General features: G+C 43.9%; 1 protein-coding gene and 1 long non-coding RNA gene across 2 annotated transcripts; one reads left to right on the top strand and one right to left on the bottom strand.

Annotated features, from left to right (window-relative positions):
• The first annotated feature begins 8,060 nt into the window (after positions 1–8,060).
• LOC147987474 (uncharacterized) lies at positions 8,061–10,200 on the top strand. The gene is made up of 2 exons (XM_087545309.1): positions 8,061–9,101; positions 9,218–10,200. Exons 1-2 carry the CDS (start codon positions 8,392–8,394, stop codon positions 9,837–9,839), a joined length of 1,332 nt encoding a protein of 443 aa, XP_087401435.1. The 5' UTR covers positions 8,061–8,391; the 3' UTR covers positions 9,840–10,200.
• On the bottom strand, positions 9,543–11,070 carry LOC147987475 (uncharacterized). Its single transcript, XR_015617654.1, has 3 exons — positions 10,813–11,070; positions 10,197–10,595; positions 9,543–9,825 (listed from the first exon to the last, which is right to left on the bottom strand). It is a non-coding gene; the product is annotated as an uncharacterized LOC147987475 (long non-coding RNA).
• Positions 11,071–16,718: the final 5,648 nt, after the last annotated feature.

Consider the following 16,718-nt stretch of genomic DNA (forward strand, 5'->3'; position numbering starts at 1 on the left):
ATGGCGTCAAGTTTGGTGGCGCTCGGAGATCGACGTACACGACTCCTGGGGTGGGACGACAACACTTCGAGTTGGGTAGGCGAGGGTGCGATGGCCACGCTTCAAGTCCTTGCGTACGCGGGGGGGGGGGGGGGGGGGGTGGAGAAAACGAGGAGGAAGGGAGGAGCTAGGTTTCTTGGATAGGAGCCGACGCTCATGGAGAGGACAAGGGAGGGCCTGGCGTTGTCCCGTTCCAATCGCTGATGGGAAAAAAAGACAACAATGCCACTGGATTTTGTGGGTTTCATGGCCTATCCTGCATACACCATTTAATTTTATTGGATATCCCTTTTAGACTTAATTTCGCGGGCGGCCTATACGTGACATGTTGATACCACCGCCGCTTACGCCATGAGGTGCGAGGCACATAATTCACGCTATTCCTTTCGATCGTAGTCTCCCATCCGACTAAAAAACATCAATTTCATATGCGTTGTTATTTGCAGCCATATACCGGTGTGGTAACATATGCACGGCGTCAACCGCAACACCCGGCAGCACACTATCGCTCCGTTCGCAGCAGTCACATCGGCAACGCAACATCGCATGCCGTGACGCGAGGGGGCATCGCCGCTTGTAACATCAGCCGTGGAGACACTTGGTTCCAAACCAGTTTCACCAACATATTGGGTAGATATTTCTTAGCCTCTTGTCCGCCCAATTTTTGGCAAGAGTTGTGACAACAAGCAATTGTTTACTAGGTCTCAGAATAGGATAGCAGATTGTCTGGCTAATTACAACCGTACTGAGTCGTGTACTGCTGTTTGGCTTCAAAGAGGTCCTTCCTGTATTGAGGAGTTCCTATCAGCTGATTGTAATCCTATTACCTAATGAATAGAACTTCCTTTATCCTCGCAAAAAAAGAAAAGATGACAAGCAATTGTTTAAACAAAAAAACTGAAAAATAACAATTTTCCATGGGCGTCAAACTTTTCTAAATGTTTATTCTTAATTTTTGTTTCCCATCAGGGTTATTTTGATTTTCTAGGTGTGGAGTAAGTAGTGTAATTTACTGAGTTGATGGTAGATCAAAGCTTAGGCCTTGGCTTTCTCGTACAGTGTGGGTGCACTCTGTCCATCCAAAGTGGTTGAGCATCTCTACCAGACCCCGTATAATGCACCGACCCGCAAAATAATTGTCAAAATACGGGTCTGCATGAAAAAACAACTGCCGCATCAGACCACGCAAACACGTCGGACCCATAAATATTTTTTGTGGGGCGCGGCAAATTCCCACCCCAACCCGGAAAGTTGCAGATCGGCGGCTGTTTGTCGCGGCCACCGGATTTGGCGTTTCCGACCACCGGCGGCTACGCCAAGCCATGGATTCGTCGGGGAGCACCCCGCACAACCCCGACAAAGCCCCAATGCCTCATGCAGGTACTGATTCGTCCTCTAGCCGCCGTTGTCGGTTTGCCGACAAGGACTCGGCCGGCCGTCGCCCGGGCTCGGCGCTCGCGCAGCGGCTTGCCGGCTCGCCAATGCTGCTAATACAGTGCGACGACTACATATAGACAATGTTGCGGCTAACATCTAGCACGACGCAACACCCCGGGTTTGGTGAATTATTATGTATCCAATGTCCTTGAAGAAAATAAAGAACCAAAGAGGTGTGTTTTCATGCCCGAAATTGAAATATACTGATTTACGAGCAAGCGCGGGCGTCGGCCGAGAAGACCCCGCAAAGCAGACCCGTAAAAAATTGCGGGGTCTGCTCGGTCGCCGTCCGCACGGGCCCGCAAAGCCGTTTTTCTGAGAACTGTAAATGCATTTTGCGCGTCAATATTTTTTTGAGAAAGGATAGCCAGGTCTTTATTGCATGGTTAAAATGTTTACAGGGATAATATCAGCATCATGAGGATGCCCCAACCATATGTGTCTCCCCATAGGAAGAGTGACACCATACCTAGCTAACCTATGAGCTTCAAAGTCGAAGATCTAGGCTCAAAAATAAAATTACAAGCCGTGAAAACTCTCGAAGTTTCAGTCACCTCTCTAATAATACTCCCATAATTGCCTCCAACCCCTTGGTTGATATGTGAGACGACCTGCTTGCAATCTAAAGCAACCTGAATATGCTGCAAACTCAAATCTCTAGCCAACGCTTGAGCTTCCCGACATGCCAAAGCTTCTATTGTAGCTGGATCAGTTGCTCCTCGTACAACCAGTATAGAAGACCCCAAATAATTACCTTCCCGATCACGACATATAGCAGCAGCAGCACCCACATTATGATCTAGGGAAATACCCCCATCAGCATTTATTTTTGCACATCCCTCCGCCGGCAGAACCCACGAAGAGCTAGTTGCATCAGTGTTCATAAACGCATGTGAGGCTAATGGCTCCCGTAACTGGTCAAGTTCAGCTATGAATCTGGTCACAAAAAGGTGTGTCGACAGTGGATTCTGGTTTAATCCCTCATGTATAAACTTCCTTCGCGCATACCAGACTGCCCAAAGCGTAACACCCATCCGTGTCATCTCATCGTGACTTAACACCTCCATCATCGAGAAAAGCCAAGCGCGTGTCGTAGGTTCCCTTGTTTCAATCATATGTTCTAGCAGCTCCGGATCTACCAGAGCCCACACGCATCGCGCCATGCTGCATTCGATCAAGCTATCCTTCCACGAGTCTGTCATGCCACACACATAGCATCTGTCATGTGTCGACATATTTCTCTTGTTCCTTACATCTTCTGTAGGAATTGAATTATGTGCTAGCCTTCATAAGAAGCAACATGCCAAAGCATCTCCCATGATTTCTCATTCTGAGCTGTATTTGATGGACCCGGTCGCTCGTCCAACCAATCTTCTCTCCGCTTTTTTGTTGCTACGATCATTTTGTACGCAGACCGTACCGTAAACAACCCATTCTTTTCAAAACCCCATGACCAGAAATCATCCATGTTACGTGTGCACACCGGAATCTGAAGTATAGCTGCGGCATCATTTGGCAGAAAAATCTGCTGAATTATTTGCTCATCCCAGCATGCATTCAACGGACCGCAAATTATCGTGGCTGTAGACAAGCCCATGAGATCTTTTTTTTTTTTTTGAGATAGTCACCATCCATGCTGAATGGTGAGCCCATGAGATCTCTGAGGTGATAAGGTGGGACCTGACCGAGCGGCTAACCAAACCGGTGCGGGGCGCTGTTCCTTTCGACCGGAGTTCCCCACCACGCAACTTTTCTTTGCCGGCCCCGCGCGTGCTCCAACAAATATAACCTTCGCACGCGCGTCGTTCCTTGCAGCCATAAACCGGCATGGAAGCATACGCACAGCGCCAAAGGTGCCATTTCGTTCAGAGGAAGCGGCATGAAAACGAGCTCCGGGCTGGTGAGGAGAAGTGTCAACTTCTTCGCCAATGACGGCTAGTCCGTATCACAGCGCATGATTCGTCCCGGCCGTTTGCTCCAGCAGGTCTACTAGTATAAGGTCCACGTGCTCCCTTGACAAGGAAGGCTAGAGAGCAACAGTACCATGACTTCCGGATCCACCGGTGGTTTGGTGTAGCAGAATTTTGTTGGAGGAAACCCATACATTTTCCGAAAGTATTGTTAATTTAATGTATCTTCTCTCGCTCCCCCCTAACCAAGTGGAATCTCCTTCTTTTCTCTACTTCGCAAATCTCAACCAAGGAACAACGCAAAAAGGAAAAGGAAAATTGTACGCATATATAGGAAAGGGGCGTCATTCTATAAGTGTGAGTTTTGCCTTCATTCACATAGCATGCTCTTTTAGTGTTCATTGGAGAGCTGTGAATACAAACTACCGTCGAAAGCTAAGAAATGGCATACATGCTTGTTGTTAGTCCGTGTAGCAAGAAACGCATTTTAAAAATATGTGATGAAAAAAATGTTATTACAATGATATCTGTGTGCAAGCCCGATATCCACTATTTTCGGCCTTATTTGAGGACAGTACAGCTCAAGGAAGATAAGCGAGAGTTTTAATTTGTATACAATAATCGCCCGAGCAATAACTTGGTCCCATCGAACAAATTGTTAATTTTTGATACAATCCGTTTGTACATTGTTGGTCTGTTGCCATTGCCAATTGTCAGAGTCCGGGTTTTGTTTCTCGACTTTAATCCAAATTTTCTCTAACGTCAAAACATGAAAAAATAAATATAATTTAATTAAAACAATAGCTAAAAATAACTCTACTAGTATGTGGTGGATGGATGTTTCGGTCGTTTTCTCAAGAAACTCTACTAGTATAAGAACCACGCGCTCCTTTGACTAGGGAAGCTAGAGAGTGACCGTACCATGACTCCAGGTCCACTGGTGACCTGGTGAACGTAGAAATTTGGTTGTACAATTTTATAGAAGGAATCTCGAGCATTTTTTCGGGAAGTTTTGTTTTTTTAATGTATTTGTCTTGTTCCCGACTAGTGAAGAAAATGTGTCTCAAATTTCATTGTCTCTATTCTACAAAATCTTCACCGAGGAACCCCCACAAAAAAGAAAAACTTTCGCTGCAGATGATTCTTTGTCATGAATTCTACTCTCTAATCGGTTTGAGGGCAGTGGAATTAGTTACAATGACAAAAGAGGGTGTTGGTTTACGAAGATAAGTTAATCTTCACAAGATACACAATAACAATATCGTCAACCGGCATAACATGCATCACTTGATATTTAGGCAATAACCTTATGAGGCCATATCACCATCTCGTGGAGAAACAATTATCAAGGCCCAATACAGAGGCACCAGCGGTGCAGCACAAAGATTTCCTTGGCCGATGCTGCTACCGATTAGTAAAACAAATAAAATGCCTTCAGTTTCTTTGTTTTCGTCCAATATCTCAAACATCGCAAGTATATTGCATGGACAAGGAATGAAATGTAAGCCCGGCATGACACATTGACGAGAACTCTCACTCTCAATGTGCAGGCAAGCTCCTCAAAGCATAAATATATATAGGACAGCTGGACAGGGCTGTCTTCCAGAAGTGTGAGCTCGCATGTTACTTTGTGAGTTTGGCACATCCACATTTTATTTTCTTTTTGGTGGTCATCTAAGAATTATGAATGCAAACAACAGTCAAAAGTTAAGAAATGTTATACGTGCCCGGTGTTAGTTGTGTTGTAGGGAGTGGTGCATGTGAGAAACATGTGATATAACACATTGCTCTAGAACCCTAACTAGATTTTAATTTCCCTAATTTATTTAACTTATCTAACAAAGAAATTTTATTTAATTTATCTAACAAAGAAACATGCCAAACAAATTGATTTTCCCAGTTTTATCTACTTCACGAATGTTCAACATAGATAGTTTTACCTGTCTCGAAATTCTAATGCTTTGGCGGGTTTCAGAAGAACATGATGATGTCAGGACAAAAAAGAGTCCATTAGTACAAGTGATGGTTGTAAATATTGTTTGTATGACATACTCTAGTTGTAGATACTAAGTAACCCCAATATTGTGGTCGTATCACCCCGCAATATCATCAATGATATTACGACCATGTTGATCACTTTAGGCCAACTCAGTACAAGCCCCCGATATAACCCCAAAAGTGTTCTTTTCTTTACCAAGATAGATAATCTTGCTTTAAGAAAACAAGATAATACTCCACATGTTGCTGCGAAGGTTTATACAATGAAATTATCAAGCATAAATTGAGAATAATACCACACCACATTTTTGTGATATGGCTATAGCAAACCTAGAGTTAAATAGAGGGTGGATGCATGTTATATTTCCTTATATCATTCAAGTTCAATTCTTTGTTACTAAAAATACATAAAATATAAGTGAATGATGTTATATTTCCCAGTCACCGGTCAACACGGTCAAAACCACTTCAGCTGATCAAAATCGAGTCAAGGATTGACACCTGAACCAGGTTAATAGTTCGAGGTGTTTTTCAACCGGTTTTGTAGTTTACGGTTGATTCTTAAACCAAGTGGTAAGTTCACGGTTGTAAAGTAGTTTTTTCTCATATAGGATAGGGGTGTCATTCTAGAAGTGAATACAAACTCAAAAGCTAAGAAATGATGTACATGCTTGTTGTTAGTTCGGGTGATGAGAAATGCATTTTAAAATTTTGCGATGAAACACATACTAGAAAACCCCTAATTATATTTTAATTTCCTTTTTTTCTCTAAGGAAGAAACATGTGGAATATGTCCATTTTTTTCTCTACTTTGAAAATGTTCACCCTTGGCAGTTTCCCCGCCTGAAATTCTATTGCTTAGTCGGTGTAAGGACAACAGAGAGTAGTGACATGATGACAAAAGGAGGGTGTCAATTTAAGTGATGGTTTTAAATATTGTTTGTATATGACGCAATCTAACTGTGGCGAAGTGGCGTCAATATTGTGGTCATGCTGACCGTGGTACTAATCATGATATTATGATGATATCGGCATAAAAGCCCGATATCCACTATTTTGAGCCTTATTTGATGACAATACTGCTCAAGGAAGATAAGCACTCGACTTTAAATGTCTCTACAATAATGTATAGCAACAATAATCGCCCAAGCAATAAACTGGTCTCCTAGAACAAATTGTTAATTTTTGATACAATTCCATTGTATATTGTTTTTTCTTTGAGCCACTAACTATAGAACAATGGTTCTATGGTATTTTCCTTATAATAAAATAAAATATTTACAATTTCATTGTATATTGTTGGTCCATTAACAATTGTCAAAGCCCAAGTTTTGTTTCTCGAGTTTAATCAAACATCATAACTTGAAAAAACAGAATATTACTAAAAGAAGAGCTAAGACAATCATTTCAAAATAATGAAGACAAAAATTTGGAATATTGAGACCACAGTCCAAAATAGTTTATGAATATTTCGAAATTATTATGAGTGAGAAAAAAACATAAGAGCTATAGTTTTTAAAGCTCCTAAAATAAAGTATGTATTAGTAATTCTACATACATCTTTATGTGTTTTGTTTTCCTATTTTATTTTGTCAGAACAAAGTGTGCCGAATGGGCTGCCACCCTGTGCCAAACCGACCAAATCTAGTGGGTTTTGTGACCGATATAAGAAGAAAAAGGATAGAGTTGAGAGTTGAAAAACTAGACGGTTTTTGTGACCAATAAACCGACCAAATCTAGAAGGTCACAGGACTTAACGTGGTCTCATCTGACCGATAAGGGCATTTACAATGCGAGCCGCTTAGATAGGCGCTCACGGACGAAAAAAATAACATAATAAAAATTAAAAGCACCTAAGCGCCTCAGCTTTCAACGCAAGATGCTAATCAATTAAACAGCACAAGCGCTTAGTGCAGGAAGAAAAGAGGCCAAGCGCCTGGTGCATGGTTTTGCGCCGATGTCTGGGGTGACGCCAGGATTTAGCACGGCAACCGCTAATCAACCAGGATTAGGATCCTGACGCCCAGGCTAAGCACCTCGCAATGGAGATGCCCTAAGCTAACCATTTCGGCCGGTGTGCGTGCTTCACGCTGTTTTTCTTTCCAGCATTCGTACTTTTATGTTCTATAATCGGCCGGGCGCGCTTGAACAAACAAACTAATCTTCTTGGCTCACCTCAAAAAGAAAAATCAATCTTCTTGGCGCCGTTCGTTCCTTGTGGCCACAAAACGGCATGGAAAAGAGGCACATTCTTCAGAGGAAAGCGGCATGAAAACGATCGAACTCCTCTCCGGCCGGTGATGAGGACAAGTGTCAACGTCTTCGGTCGCGACAGCTAATTAATTAATCCCGATCGGACAGTTCAAAAAAAAATCCCGATCGGAGCTCATGATTCAGGCACCATGTCATGCTTGCGTGCTCTCGTCCACACTTTGTATACAGTTTGTCTAATTCACATCTAGATGTTTTTTAATGATGTCACATCTAACCTCTTAAAAATAACTACGCAGCAACAAGAAAAAAAAAACCGGGACAAAAAAAATAGACCACAAACATAGTGCTTATCAGGTTAGATGTGACATAAATATGTCACATCTAGATGTGTCCTAGACAGGCCCTTAAAGAAAATGATCCAATGGCTCTGGACTTAGATGTGAGATAGTTATTTCACATCTAGATGTGAAATAGCAAATCCGGAAAAGAAATCGAGACTCCTGCGACACGCACAAACGCACGCAACCAAGTATTGAGGACTGATCCGTCTCTTTGGTTTCATCGAATCTTCTTTTTCTTTTCCTTTGGTACTGTCCGGTCTCAATTAGTACGGCCTTTGCATGCCTTGTAAGCCAGGTCCGATCCGATCTCAATTACGAGTAGTAAGGAGTATTTCATGACGCGTTGTGCATCCAGAGTCCGGTTCGTAATGCATGATCTACTTACCTAGCCAGCTCAATAAAGTAACCGGCGGACCAAGAAGCCAGGGAGACAGATCGATCGACCCAGCATCATGGTCCTGGTGATGGAGCTACCCGACGACCTGCTCGTCGATGTCCTTAGACGCCTTCCTCCGCACGGCCTCGCCATGGCACGGTGCGTCCACAGTTGCTGGCGCGCCATCATCGACACACGCCGCCTCATGCACCTCCTCCCCCTCCCGCTGGCGGGCATCCTCATCAACTTCAACGGCCACCGTCTCACGGAGCTCTTCGCCCGCCCCTCGCCGGCACCAGTCACGGTCAGCTCCAAGTTCCACCACTACCTGCCTGATGCTGCCCGTGATTTCTATGCTGCGATCATAATGGACCACTGCAACGGCCTCCTCCTTCTGAGCGGCGACTACGTGGTGAACCCCGCTACACGGCAATGGGCCAAGCTGCCTTCCCCACAGCCGCCATGCCGCTACGGCAAGGAGCACTTCTTGTACCACCAGTACATCATGTTTGACCCTGCCGTGTCGCCGCACTATGAGGTGCTCGTCGTCCCGGAGGGTCCTTACAGGCGGAAAACACTGGACCGTGGGGTGGCGGCGTGGGAGTGGCCGCCGTCGCCGATGTTGCTGCAAATTTTCTCCTCGAGGACGAATGGGTGGGAGGAGAGATCATTCCAGCGGCAAGGGGAGTCGTTCAGCACCGTCGCTGACCTGCCTTGGTCCGGCGACCCAAAAAGTGCTGTCTACTGGCGTGGACACCTCTATGTGCACCACTATTTTGTTATGAGGTATACTTAAGCCTGCATGCACCATCATTTTCCTAATTAATTACGTGATATATCACTCGATTTTAATTTTGTTTATGTGTGCTGTTTTGTTTGTTTTTCTACTTTTATATGCACAGAATATCTTTGTCAAGCGGCAAGTACCAAGTAATTAAACCGCCCCAAGATATTAATTCGAGCAGAACTCCAAAACTACAGCTTGGAAGATCAGAGAAGGGAGTGTATCTCGCATCAATTGCTTCCCATGCAGAGCGGCTTCAAGTTTGGATCGTCGATGAATCTTCTGCTCGTCTCGAGTGGGTCCTGAAGTATCAAGCAGATATTAGGCATATACTGTCACATCGGGGCTACAATCCGAAAGTTCAGGGGTCTTGGGTCATGGAAGATATCAACTATCATTCTTATCATGATAGATTTCCTGATTACAAAGAACAAGCACCACCGGAAAATGGATTTGAATGGGACTCGGATAATGAGGATGTTCTTGACACCAAAGATAAGGTTGATGGGGAGTACAGAAAATATGTTGACATTATTGGATTTCATCCCCAGAAAGAAGTTGTCTTTTTGAGTGAATCATTGGAGAGAGGATTTGCCTATCACTTGAGTACCTCAAAGCTTCAGGACTTGGGATACATGTATCCCACACAGTATGATTGGTTTGCTGAAGGCGATAAACTGATAGAAAGCTCGTTTCCATACACACCGTGTTGGACCGCAGAGTTCCCTACAAATAATTGATTCAGAAGCGTGTCATGGATTATCATTTTTACAGATAGCAACACCCTTGGTGTATTCAAATCCAGTAGAACATGTGTAATGTTACTTTCTCACATTATAGTCAGAGATAAATCTGAAAAATCTAGTGTTATATTTATTTTATGTGTACTTTCTAGAATAGCATTAATTATATGACCCATGCAATATTGCTTCACAAATCTCCACAGATTGTTTAGATGGATGTCACGCCATGGATTGGAAAAAATCTCTATAGAGTAATTTTTGTACTTATGGTCTTAAGAAATTAGTACGAACTTTTAATTTTCTACTTTCTAGGTAGAAATGTGTCCCATGCAAATCGATGATGAGAGTATTCACCATTTGAAGACTTGAAATTAAGGACCGAGAAACATGTACTGAGAAAGCTTCTCCATGGAAAACTGGCGAGTGTGAGGTGCCGCCACAGCAACATCGACCACAATCTCCATGATGCCCACACAGCCTTGGGAGGCTGCCAACCAGCACCCGCCGGCACAACCTGCGGCACCACGCTCTGGCCGCCGCCCCGGGAGCCAAGGTCCTCTCCATCCAGGAAGGAGGTGCCAGATCCCCGCCCTCACCTTCATCGGGGCCGTGCGCCCACGCTGAAGGAGCCCTTTGGCAGTGGCAGGGGGAAGGGAGGGGGAGACGCTGTGACGGTGCCACTAGGGTTGCCCCCAAATCGGCTTACAAGGTACTGTTTCATCCGCAAATTTCTTTTGAAGTAATCTATCCATCCTGGAAAGCAAGTGCAGCTTGTTAGCTTGGTTGCAGTTTGGCATGATAAATAAACAAAAGGAAACGTTTGTGGACGGTCGACCGGCTAACGACTCGGCCGGTCGCCTCGCAACATGTGTGTCTCCTGTACAATAGCTTATCCCCTGCGATGCCTTATCTTCTCATGGACTCCTCTCGTCCATTCATTCCCCACAACCCAAAAGAACACATGCTATACCTTCTCTCCTTTTTTTCCAATCTCGTGCCTCGCCGGCGAGCTTCTTGGGCGAGCGCCATGGTCGCCAGTCCGAGAAGAGCCCGAGCAGCCTAGTCAATGACCTATGGTGGTGAGTGGCAGGCGGCGACCAACATCCATGGTTGGTCACGGATCTAGATGGTGAACGCCAGGTCAAACCTACCTCTTGGAGCTCCTGCGTGTTCTGGCCGAGGGACATCGCGGCCGTGCCGCAGGTAGCCGCCCCGAGGTCGAGGACCACACCGCGAGGCCGCACCGTTGTGGACCGCCGTCACCAAGAAGCAGTCACACCACGTCGAGGTGAGGCGCCCCGTGCACCGGCTATTGGTCGCCGCCGCCCCTGCGTTAGGCGGCCGTGGTCTGCGAGGAGCGGGGCGGGGGGTTGTGTGCCGGCTTGGGGAGTGTTGGTGGGAGGTCATGATCGTGGCCTGAGGAAGCTTGAGTCGTGGCCACCGGCGGCCGGCAGCTGACCGCTGGTAACCTAGCCGCCTCTCGTCAATGGGCGTTCATTTGTTCGGGTGAGGGAGAATGGGCATGAGACCGATTGGCCCAGGTTTATTTTGTGCGTGGTCCAGATATGACCGCTTTGGAGAGCAACTAGTTAACGAGCGCTCCTTCAGGAGCCTCGCAACGATCAGCGTCACTTGGCGCGCTCTGGACACTCCTTCCGAATTTTGTTTTTTTATTTTTCCGCACGTGTTTTCGGCTTTTTAAACGGTTTTTTTTTTTGCTTTTTTGATGTTTTGGTTTCCCCCGATCTTCCTTAGCTTTTTGAGCAAAAAAATTTAAAAAAAAAAATTTGCGCGAAAAATCGCGTGTTCTTTTTTTTTTCTTTCGCGAAAGTCACGGTTTTTCTTCCACGAGAGATACGGTTGTGCTTTAGCGAGAGTCACGGCCGTGCCTTTCGGAAAGGGAAAAAAACGCGTTTTCTATTTTTTTTTCTTTTTTCGAGTCACGGTTTTGCTTCCGCGAGAGTCACGGCCGTGCCTCTTGGAAAGGAAAAAACAAAATGCGTTTTCTGTTTTTTTTCTTGTGCGAGAGTCACGATTTTGCTTCCGCAAGAGTCACGGCCGTGCCTCTCGGAAAGGAAAAAAAACGTGTTTTCTATTTTTTTTCTTTTGAGAGTCAAGGTTGTGCTTTCGCGAGAGTCACGGCCGTGCCTCTCGGAAACGAAAAAAAAAAACGCGTTTTTTGTTTTTTTTTCTTTTCACGAGAGTCACGGTTTTGCTTTCACGAGAGGCACGGTTGTGATTTCGCGAGAGGTACGGGCGTGCCTCTTTTGGAAAGAGAAAAAAACCACGCTCCTGGTTCGGTTTTTTCATTCGTTTTTTCGTGAAAAAAAATGTTCGTCAAAACCTATCAATATGGTATCTAGTTTTGAATATCTTGACGCGAGAAATCTAATGGTGAAAACTGTTCGAGATTTGGACGCACGATTTAAGAGATAAAACGTTTTGAATAAACGGATCTACGAAAAAAAGAGAAAACTTCCAGGTTACGACAAGTGGCGCGCTGCATGTGCGCCACTTGTTGCGACCTGGAAAGGTGGAGTGTTCTTTGCAAGGAGTACTTCTTAATTAGTGATTTCCAAAAGAGGCACGCCCGTAACACTGACTTGAGGGATCCACCACACTTTGTAACACTGACCAACATGATCCACACACCATCTAAAGGCCTCGATACCCCTCAAAAAAATAAAATCTAAAGGCCTCAATGCACCATAGGCCGGTAATTCCTGGGAGCTTAGTAACTAGAAAGATTAAAAACAACACCTCAGCAAAATCAACACCATCGATAACCACACATACACACCTTGGCAAAACCTCCAGTTGAAAAAACAAAGTAAAATTTTCATCTTATGCGGAGAGAGAGGGGAGAAAACGCCTTAGAATTGAATACATTTAAACGATGTGAGCACCGAGACTATCGTTGAAGAGGGTGCGAAGAAGGATAAGCGGCAACAAATATGGGTTGCATGTGGACATGTTGGGTCTTCAGTCATGGTTTTTGCGTAGAGACGTGTGGAATTTTTTGTTATCTCGTTACAGCGCACGGGCTCTTTTGCTAGTAGAGATAAAAAGAAAGGGTCTGACTATATAACATCTAGATGTGAGATAATGTCTCCGAGATAATGTCTCACATCTAAGTTTGTTTTTTCTGTTTGTTTTTTTATTGTAGTGCGACAACAAGTTTTTCTGTTTGTTTTTCTATTGTAGCGCGACAAAAAAATATTCTAATGAGCGCAGTGTGTTGACCCGCAATTGAACTCGGGACCTAGTGTAGGTAACAAGAGAACCTACCAGTCCAGCCAAAGCCACTGTTGCAACTGAAGAAACAGAACAGAGTTAACAACAATACAGCGTTCGGATTAGAAGACATGTTTGAAACTTTTGAAACTTTTTTTAAATATTGTCAATTTTTTTTTCAAATGACGCAGATTTCCGAAAAAAATAATAATTTAAATTTCGAAAATTATTTTTCAAATGTGAACAAACATTATAATTTTGATTTCATTTTTGAAAAATAAAAACAAAATTCGGTATTCTGAATAATTGCTTCGCGAACAAATTTTGAAACATGGACAATTTTCGAAAATCCTCGAAGAGTTTTTAGAGTGTGGACACTTTTGAAGATTGCAAACATTTTCTAAAAAAACGTGAACGAATTTATTCTACTTTTAATTTAATAATAAATTCCAATATTTTTTGCACCATTTAAAATTTCAAAATAACATTTTGTGATGTTTAAAGAATGTATTATACAATTGAAAAAATCGGAACATTCAAAGAAATGTTTGTGACAATTTTTAAAAAGAAACTTCACGCATTTCAAAAAGACACGACATTTTCTAGAATTTTCTTATGCAATGTAAATAAAATGTTTACATAATTTTTTTGAAAAAGTTTCATGCCATTTACGAAAACGATCGGTAGGAATTTTAAAAAAAATGTTTACTATGTATTCTAAAAAATGCTCAGGCATGTATTTGAAAAAAATATTCATCATGTATTTTACAAAAAAGTTCAATGTTTGTTAAAAAAATGTTCCCCATGCATACAAAAAAATACACAGTGTGTATTACAAAGTGGATATGTTTGAAAAAAAATACAACTATGTAGGGGTACTGGGTTCGAAACGAGTTGCGTGCTGAGAGAGGACATACAACAATGTTTGGCATGAGTTGCATGTTTGGCTTGGAAATGCAACTAGGTCGGGCGGGTTTACATTTTGGGGTTGGACATGGAAGTAGAGGTCAGGGCAAGTTGCGTGTTAAAAACAAAGCACAAGCCTAGTTGCGAGTCAAATGGTGGGCTTGCAACTAGGAGAACTACAAGCTGAGTTATGAGTTGAGGATATACTTGCAACTGGGACAACTACAAACTATGAGACCAGTTGCAAGTCAAGGGTCTGACTTGCAACAGGGATAAAACAAACTACGGTCCTAGTTGCGAGTCAAGGATGGACTAGCAACTAGGATGAAAGACAAAAACACAGGCCATGTTGCGAGTCAAGGGTGGGCTTGAGACTAGGATAAAAAATATGGGCCTAGTTGCGAGTCAAGGGTGTACTTATAACTAAGACAAAGTATATAAAACTACGATATGAGTTGCGAGTTGAGGTTGGACTTGCAACTGAAATGAAAAACAAAACACATCCCAGTTGCGTGTCGAGGGTAGAATTGCAACTGGGACATCAACAAACTATGGGACTAGTTGCGAGTCGAGGTGGACTTGCAACTCGGACAACAAAAGACTATGATCCTAGTTGTGAGTAGAGGATAGACTTGCAATTAAGACAACTACAAAACAAATGACCCAGTTGTGAGTCAAGGGTCAACTTGCAACTAGGATGAAAGAAACTATGGTCCCAGTTGCAAGTCAAGGGTGGACTTGCAACTAGGATAAAAAACAAAACGGGTACCTAGTTGCAAGTCGAGGTTGAGCTTGCAACTGGGAGAACTATGAGCCCAATTGCGAGTCAAAGGTGGACCTGCAACTGGGACAACTATGAAACGTCAAGCCCGACTACAAGTCAAGGGTCGACTTGCAACTAGGATGAAACAAACTACAGTCCCAGTTGCAAGTCAATGGTGGACTTGCAAATGAGATGAAAGACAAAATATAGGCCCAATTGCGGGTCAAAAGGTGGGCTTGCAACTCGGAGGGTGGGCTTGCACATCGGACAACTACGAGCCCAATTGCGAGTCAAGGGTGGACTTTCAATTGGGACAAGTACGAAACTACGAACCCAGTTGCGAGTTAAGGGTCGACTTGCAACTGGGATGAAATAAGCTATGAGCCAGTTTCAATCAAAAGGTAAACTTGCAACCGGGATGAAAAACAAAACACATGCTCTAGTTGTGAGTAGAGGGTGGGCTTGCCACTTGGACAACTACGAGCCCAGTTGTGTGTCGAGGGGGACTAGCACCTAGGACAACTATGAAACTACGAGCCAGTTGCGAGTCAAGGGTCGACTTGCAACTAGAGCGAAACAAGCTATGGGCCCAATTGCGAGTCATGGGTGGACTTGCAACTAGGATGAAAAACAAAATCATAGTTGCGGGTCGAGGGTGGTCTTGCAAGTTTGACAACTACGAGCCCGATTGCTAGTCGAGGGTGGACTTGCAACTGGGACAACTACGAAACTACAAGGCCAGCTACGAGTCAAGGGTCGACTTGCAACTAGGATGAGAAAAACTACACGTCCAATTGTGTGTCAATGATGGACTTGCAACTGGGATGAAAAACAAAAATACATGCTCCGATTGCAAGTCGAGGGTGGGCTTGCAACTCGGACAACTACGAGCCCGGTTGTGAGTCAAGGGTGGACTATCAACTGGGACAACTACGAAACTACGAGGCCAGTTGCGAGTCAAGGGTCGACTTGCAACTGGGATTAAACAACCTATGAGCCAGTTGCAATCAAAAGGTAGACTTCCAACTGTGATGAAAAACAAAACACATGCTCTAGTTGTGAGTAGAGGGCGGGCTTACAACTTGAACAACTACGAGCCCAGTTGTGAGTCGAGGGGGACTTGCACCTAGCACAAGTACGAAACTATGAGCCAGTTGCGAGTCAAGGGTCGACTTGCAATTGGGATGAGCAAGCTATGAGACCAGTTGCGAGTCAACCGTAGACTTGCAACTGGGATAAAAACAAAAACAAATGCTCTAGTTGCGTGTCGAGGGTGGGCTTGCAAGTCTGACAATTACGAGCCCAGTTGCAAGTCGATGGTGGACTTGCACCTATGACAACTACGAAACTACGAGCCCAGTTGCAAGTTGATAGTGGACTTGCACCTAGGACAACTACGAATCTACGAGCCCGGTGAATAACCGGGGTCAAAGATAGGTCATTGAAGATGGGGGATAAGCTTCATAGTCGAGCCCCCCAAACAACAACATATATAGGCCATGTGAAAACAAATGCAAGAACATGACGACCCAAAACAAACGGGACAAAGAGGACGTGCGGCAAAAAAGAACAAGCTGACACGGGCGTATATGATCGAGTTTGTGCGAACATTAAATCAAACAAATCAGACAGTTATAGACTTAGATGAGCTAAAACTTATCTAGATTACACTCCTCTCTAGCTACAAGGTCAAACCAAAAATAAAAGAAAACAAGGAATAAAAAGACACGTGTTGCTTCACAAAAAGAGCTAAGTCCCCCAAAAAAACCAATACATAAAACATAATAACGGCCCACTAAAAAAATGTCATATCGGGTCTCGCTGCTACACGAGGGAAAAAATAGAAAACACGACACAAGGACAACGAGCATGACTCAGAAGCACGTGTATTTACCGGTATATGAGCTAGATGAAACATTGTAAACTCTCATTTAGATATTAATTGGGAAACCAATCCGGATCAGGACCTTATG

The sequence above is a fragment of the Triticum urartu genome, chromosome 2A, assembly GCF_056163025.1.
Source record: "Triticum urartu cultivar PI428250 chromosome 2A, HENAU_Tu73, whole genome shotgun sequence".
Lineage (NCBI taxonomy): Eukaryota > Viridiplantae > Streptophyta > Magnoliopsida > Poales > Poaceae > Triticum > Triticum urartu.

Bases quoted from the DNA above. Each gene is read 5' to 3' on its own strand.
- LOC147987474 (XM_087545309.1), top strand. From the start codon at position 8,392: ATGGTCCTGGTGATGGAGCTACCCGACGACCTGCTCGTCGATGTCCTT. The intron at 9,102-9,217 runs GTATACTTAAGC...TTATATGCACAG, and splicing joins CACCACTATTTTGTTATGAG to AATATCTTTGTCAAGCGGCA.